At 39.0% G+C, this 7,104-nt stretch overlaps 1 protein-coding gene across 2 annotated transcripts; it reads left to right on the top strand.

The window, feature by feature from the left end:
• Positions 1 to 5,414, top strand: etsrp (ETS1-related protein). 2 transcript variants are annotated; one of them, XM_029451688.1, is made up of 8 exons: positions 1 to 410; positions 1,096 to 1,177; positions 2,555 to 2,641; positions 2,850 to 2,924; positions 3,006 to 3,155; positions 3,522 to 3,782; positions 4,100 to 4,218; positions 4,591 to 5,414. In XM_029451688.1, the coding sequence occupies exons 1-8, from the start codon at positions 345 to 347 to the stop codon at positions 4,873 to 4,875; spliced, it is 1,125 nt and encodes a 374-aa protein (XP_029307548.1). In that variant the 5' UTR covers positions 1 to 344; the 3' UTR covers positions 4,876 to 5,414. The 2 variants fall into 2 exon arrangements, with proteins under 2 accessions (XP_029307548.1, XP_029307545.1); XM_029451685.1 differs by having other exon boundaries at positions 2,522 to 2,641.
• Positions 5,415 to 7,104: the final 1,690 nt, after the last annotated feature.

Here is a 7,104-nt window from a genome sequence, read left to right as displayed (position 1 = left end):
CTTGTAACTGAATATGTTTTACAGTGGACATTGATACTTTTACTAAACTAACATTTATACATATTTTCCACTACTATTAGAGCTCGTCGTGATATATTTTACCCGAGGATTACTACTTTGTCAGTGAGTATTTTTATGAATGAATGTTCAGTTGCTCTTTGCTAGGGAGGGTGCGTCTGACGTCATCTTCTATTAAACAAACCTGGTCACGACGCAGAGCGGGCGCGCGCCCCTCCCACCTCCGCAGCGTTTATAACGGGACCGGTCCGGCCGGAGACTGACCACTCGCTGTTGTAGGTGTAGCCGGTAAATAAAGTGAGTAAACCTGGGAGAGACAGAAAGAGATGTACTGGGACACTATCATCAAACCTGGAGACAGAAACATTGACAGCAAAGACTTGAAAATAAAGGTAAGTTTACATTTTTATTTGTAACCATGTCGTTCATTCATAGCAGCAAGCATAGACAACCATCTCATTCATTCATGCATAGTCATATGTCATCTGTAATTATTTATCCCACTTAATAAAGGCACATATTGGGTTCAATAGCAGGATGTTGGTAGTGAACTATGATGGGGTGTTCACTATGTTCTGACAATTTATAAACTACTAGAAAAACAATTATTGAAAATGAAAATAAGTGTAAGTGGCATCCCTACGTTTTGTTGTTGTTATCTGTGACTGTATAATCATTGATGGTGAATTCAAGGAATAAAGCAATGCAGTCACAAATTCAGTTGTAATAAAATCTCTCAGATTAAAAAGACATTCTTCATCCTGAAGAATCTAATGTCTGATTTTTCTCCACAGCACCTGAATGCACCTGAATGCATCAGAAATTAAGTTATTTTAAATGTATTTTTGAATAGGCCCTCCTCACAGCTGTACTACTGCATAACAATAAATAAATAAATAAAAACAGGTGGATAAGTGCTCAACCTGATTACTTATTTCAAGTGTCTGTATAACAGAACAACCCTTTTTTGTTGAAAATAATATGAAGTGAAAGGCTTTTCATGTTGCGTCTGCCTCTTGATCAACAATGAGAGTTGCAATGATGATGAAAGTTGTAATCTCGACTCTTTCAACACAGATGGAGATTTCTCAGACTGGATATTACACAGAAGACTTCAGGACACAGGAAGTGCCAGCTGGCTTCGACTTTGCATCTTATGGTGAGTTTCAATCATTTTCACTTGATGTTTTCTCCATCACAAGTTGAACACCATGACTTTTTGATGGCACAAGGTTTAAACTCTCAGTGATGTCCAGGCAGATTATTTTTCTTTTCTTTTTTTTTTTTATTGTTTGCACGATCTGTTTCCTCTGAATGTGAGCAGCTGAAGGACAGAGGAAATATTTGCCCAGACTGTATCATCACATCTGTCAGAGCTTTCCCAATGAGACCTTGACACCCGGGCGCTCTCGCTAAAACCCAGGATAACGGGGTGTTGCTGTAGTGTGTGTTGTGTGTGTGTGTGTGTGTGTGCGTGTGTGTGTGTGTGTGTGTGTGTGTGTGTGTGTGTGTGTGTGTGTGTGAATAATGCTTGAATGGGCTGAGGTAGGCAAAGACAGAGGGAAAGGGTGGTCAGGTTAAAGACACTCCCCTCTCTGCCTTCCCTAATCCTTTCCTCCAGACTTCCTCCTCCAACAGATTTAGAGTCCCCCCCTCCCCAGACCTTCATCACTACTCTGTCACACTCCCTCCGCTGGCGTTTCCTCCTCTCTCTCTCTTCCTCCCCCTCCCTCCCTCGTTTCCTCTTAGCTGCCTCCATCCATTGAGCTGAAAAAACCTGGTGCTTGGTGCTGATTTGACAGTAAACAAATGCCTTTTACTTGTGTCAACATCCACCGTCAAGACAAAAACCAACAAACTCACCCCATCTTTCCTCTCTTAATAACTCTTTTGCTGAGCTGCGCTTTAATTAACCTCCTGTTTAAAGGACCATACCAATGAGTTTTGCTCTAGCACATTTACTACACAGTAGACATTTTTAGACCTTTGCTTTCAGTTTATTTCAGCATGGAAAGACAGTCCACTTGCAGAGACTTGAAACATACTTGAGATGCTGTAGTGATGCATCCAATGATGTTCCAAAATCAAATATTGACACTTGGCTGCCAAAAAGCAATGCACTCACAAGTTAGGTTATCAGAAAATCAAAACAGTTACTCTGATGCAGTACCTATATGCATCAGAAATTTAGAGATTTAAAAAAAAAAAGGCCCTTCTCACAGCTGAACTACTGCATGAGAGCATGTCTTTGACCAAAAATAAACAAGCAGGTGGACACTTTTCAATCTGATGTATTACTTATTTCGTGTCTCGCACCGTACTGAATTAAATGGAAACCAATATTTTGCCCAGTAGTGATAAAATCAATCAAACTCACATTTTTAAGCATTAATGTCAAATAAAACCATTGGTGTGGTCCTTTTTACGAGCATGAACTGTGCCTCTATCCTGCCCTCATCCTCACTCACTCCCTCCACCTCTCTGTGTTGTGTTTAACCTCCAGACTACCCTGGTGAAGACCTGTCTTTTCTGTTAGACAGTAAAGCACCCGGACAGCAGCAGTACGTCGCAGAAAGCAGCTACCCAGAGCCACCAAAGGCTTCTCACCATTACGACACTAAAGGTGTGTATCTGAAACCTCAAGATACAAATACATATACCCTTCTGGTTGCTTATATGAGTCGTATACAGTGGTGGAATAATTGGAGTACAAGTACCTCAAAGTTGTATTTAAGAACTTGAGTAAATGCACTTAGTTACATTGGTCACTGGTCTTTTGTTGGTGTTTTTTATTTATCTCACTCATTTCTTTTTCTCTTTTTTACCCTCAGTGAGCGCCAGTGACATTTCCCTCTTCAACCTGGACTCATACCAGGAGTTCAACTGGTGGGCCTCATATCCACATGGTGAGCTCATTCTCATACTGTATTTACATTTGTTTTTTAAAGGAACTTCTTTTTGGGACTAATGTTGTGTTTGATGTGCAGATGTGCTGACAGTAGACCAGTCACCAACTGGATACCAGGAGTCTCCACAGACATACCAGAACCTGGTGCCCCAGAACGGACAGTTCAGCCCGGCCATGGAGGGCAGCCACAGCCCCTTTCTAACGGCAAAAGGATCAAATACATTACAAAGTAAGACATTTCACATGTGGAGGTTAAAACTATGGAGTAATGGGAGTGACATAAAAAATAAAATAAAAATCTGTAAAAGAATAAGTAAAGAAATTGGAAAAATCAAGGAAGAAATTAAGAAGAAACACATTTAAATAAATAATAATATTTTTGCCAAACAAGATAAAAAAATAATGGGAAAAAACAAAACAATAGGGAAAAATAAAGGTATAAAAAGTATTATTATTATTTGTCTTTATTATTATTATTATTTATACATGTTTTTTAATTTACTTATTTATTCTTTTATTTATTCCTCTTTATTTTCTTATTCCTCACTCCTATTTTATTTTGCAGTTCAGTGTCTAATTCTTCTCTATGTTCCAGGTGAGACAGATCAGAGCTACTCGTGTCACTCGGCTGAACTATACGACTCTGACGGACAGAGGCAGCCATCGTCTTTCTGGCCTGAATACTCCTCTCCCAGCTTCACTGCCCCCCTGCCTCACCCGCCTCCGGCCTCCTGCCACCCAGACCACGGCCCTCAGACCTCAGAGCAGTACTGCCCCCGTGTGGTCAAACGCAAAAACACACACCTCCAGAGGCCAGACAGGGAGGGCCAGATGACAGGAATGTCAACTTATCCAGGTTTGCAACTTGTGTATTAAGTATAAAAATTAGCACCATCTCAACCAACTACAACATTAAAATGCTACTTGCACATTAATGCACTTGCACTTTAAATACATTTAACTGATAATACTAATGTACTTAAGTACAATTTTAAATACAAATTGGAATTTAACTTGTAAAGAAGTATTTTATACGCTGCTCTGTTGCTTAATTACTCAAGTAAAGGATCACAATACTTCTTCAACCATTGATTATAACAGGTACATATAAAAAAAAGAGGCTGCCATTATAAGTCCAGTTCTGTAACCACATTTATGAATTTATTCATTCAGGTTCTGGTCCAATCCAGTTGTGGCAGTTTTTACTGGAGCTACTTCTGGACTCTGCCTGCTCTACCTTCATCTGCTGGACGGGAGACGGCTGGGAGTTCAAGATGTCCGACCCCGCTGAGGTAAGAACATATCTTGTTTTGGAGTACTACATGGCAATAGTGGTAATACAATTCTGTAGTACACTTTATACTTCACTATATTTCAGAGCTGAATATTGTACTTTTTAACACCTGTTGTTACAACTAAATGCTACATACTTTTGATACTTGCAGTACATTTAGCTGATAATACTTCTTATACTCTTACTTAAGTAGGATTTTGAATGCAGGACTTTTAATTGTAATGGAGTATTTTAACATTTTTGTATTGGCGCTTAGGTAAAGGATCTGAGTACTTCTCCCATCTTTGCTACATGGACAGTTTATTCAGTGTTTTTATTAAATACAAACACACCTCATTTTAACTTTATGTGCTTTGTGTTGACCTCAAAGGTGGCCAAGCGCTGGGGCCAGTGCAAGAACAAACCCAAAATGAACTACGAGAAGTTGAGTCGTGGCCTGCGTTACTACTACCACAAGAACATCATCCACAAGACGGCGGGCAAACGCTACGTCTACCGCTTTGTCTGTGACATACAGGGCATGCTGGGAAAGACAGCCCAGGAAGTCCTGACCAGCCTGAACATTTTGCCCACAAACACAGAGTCGTGGCAGTCGTGCCCCGGCGTTCCTGCAGCGACATCAGAGCACAGCAGTGAAACATGGGCGGCCCAGTAGAGAACGGGTGCCTGGACTCTTGGTGCTGCTGGCTGAGAGGGACCAGCACATTTTACTAGAGTACTACAGTCTATAAAGTAAACACTGCCTCCTCGAGCCCAGGCTGAACTATAGGGTGAGGATTTTAGCCAATTTATAGGCTAGATTTCAGGGAATAGAATAACCCAAAATGTATAAATTCATGCAGTCAGTCAATATGTCACTTCTTCTTAAATAATAGATCATTTTCAATGAAAGTATTCCAATACATGACCCATAAACACATAGCACCTCAGGGCCAAATAACTGCAGCACAGTGGCTGTTGAAGCACTATAAATAGATACTTTTTTGCAACGCCATGTTTTAATTTGTGTATCTATGAAGGAATTGATTTGTAAATAGTGTCTATATGATCGCAATGTAGAGTTTTGTGCATTTATATATATATTTTTTTAAATACAAAACTCATGTCTACCTCTGCCTGAAAATAATCTCAGTTTATGGTTTTCTGATTAGCAACAATCACTGTGAAAGTTTTAGCCGATGTGATGATTGTTTTGTGTAAATAAACTGTATATAAACTAATAAATGTGTGTGAAGAGTCTCACTCCATACACATTGTGGACTCTGCCTTTAATTATTATTACTATATTATTAATTATAATTTATTAGCATACAAATGTGTGTTTCGGGTACTCAATACATCAGTTTTTGTTATATTGCTTTTTATTACCTGAGGTATAACTACAGTTTGTTTTTTACTCCTACTTATAGATATAAAAAGAAACTTAAAAATGAACAAAGGTATGATTTAAATAAGTCATTTTAGTAGCTAAGTATTGGGGCCTAGCCAGTGGTCTACTGATATTTTAGTTAGTGTTGATTAAATCAATTAGTGTGTATCAAGCCTGCTGCATGTATACATTTAGTTATTAAAGATATATTTTGGTATAAATGCATCAATTGTGAGTTTATTGTTTGGCCTATAGCTGCTGTATGCATATACATTATACGATACAGTTTAGCATGTATAGGCAGGGCCTATACTGTACATGCTAAACACTTGAAAGCATCATAAAGTACACCAGGGGTCGTACGTTACTGTTGCTACAGATTGTTAACAACCAGTTGAGAAACGGGTTACCAGATTTCCAAATATTTTTATCACATGGTCCCATGTAGAGAATAAGGTCGTTACATAAATGTTACAAGTTGTATTCATTTATACTGTCTGTAATATTATTCTTATTGTAATAAAAAATGTGCACTTGAAGGGTTGACACCTGAGAAATCATAATGTTGATTTTTCGAGCGACATTGAATGCCTCCTTTCTGGGTGTCACCTATAGACCCATGGAGGAAGATACGACTGCATACAATCGAAACGGCAATTTGAGATCTCCCTGCAGTGAATAGGTTTAGAAAATGCCTCCTAAAACTTGTAAGAGGGCTCTCGCTAACATGTTGGAGAACCTGTCAATGGAGGAGTTCCAAAACTTCTGTCATGGGCTTCTTGACCGCAGAGAAGAGCCGCGAGTCTTACGCAACAAGGTGGAGGGGAAAAGCCGTTTAGACATCGCACAAGTCCTGGTCTCAACGTTTACTGAGCCCGGAGCTCTCCATGTGGCTGTGGAGATACTGAGAGACAACAGCTGCAACGAGGCTGCAGAGGAACTCGGTCAGTATCTTACGGCTACATGATTTGATGCAGAATAAGAAAGAACAAACTGTATTTGGGTGCTTCGTTTTTACTTTCACTTTAGGTCAGTGTAGCATGATTTAAATTGTATTTTAATACTCAATGTGAGTAATGTACATTTCTTTTTTTTAATCATGTTTATTCTCCCATCATCCATTCATCTTAAAACTTTTTCTTTTAAATGCCGTTTTTTTTTACGTGTTCATCTGCGTTTTACTACAGCTGGTTATTGAATGGGCCCACGTAGTTCCTGATTCTCCACTTGTGAAATAATAGTTTCCTGGTAGTTATGCAATACTTGACTGCCTGCCAATTTTAAGTTCAATTGTCATCTCATGAATTATCATCACTAATGTTTACTATGCAGGAAATCTGTCGGTGCTATTAAACATTGTTTCTGTTATACAGTCAGAGCGACAGGACAATAGACATCTCGTAATTACGGTGAGTTGGTCTGTGAAGAATGTTTTTTGTATGCATGCACGGAAATTGTCAACATGTAAAGCTTTGTTACTATACAAATTACATCTTTTCTTAAATGTTTTACAGC

The sequence above is a fragment of the Cottoperca gobio genome, chromosome 16, assembly GCF_900634415.1.
Source record: "Cottoperca gobio chromosome 16, fCotGob3.1, whole genome shotgun sequence".
Classification (NCBI taxonomy): domain Eukaryota; kingdom Metazoa; phylum Chordata; class Actinopteri; order Perciformes; family Bovichtidae; genus Cottoperca; species Cottoperca gobio.
Note: the sequence above shows the minus strand (reverse complement) of the source record. Positions and strands in the feature narration are given on the sequence as shown.

Excerpts from the sequence above, each read along its gene's own strand:
- etsrp (XM_029451685.1), top strand. The coding sequence starts at position 345 with ATGTACTGGGACACTATCATCAAACCTGGAGACAGAAACATTGACAGC. Across the intron at positions 1,178-2,521 it reads CTTCGACTTTGCATCTTATG|ACTACCCTGGTGAAGACCTG; the intron begins GTGAGTTTCAAT and ends TTTAACCTCCAG. Across the intron at positions 3,783-4,099 it reads AGGAATGTCAACTTATCCAG|GTTCTGGTCCAATCCAGTTG; the intron begins GTTTGCAACTTG and ends TTATTCATTCAG.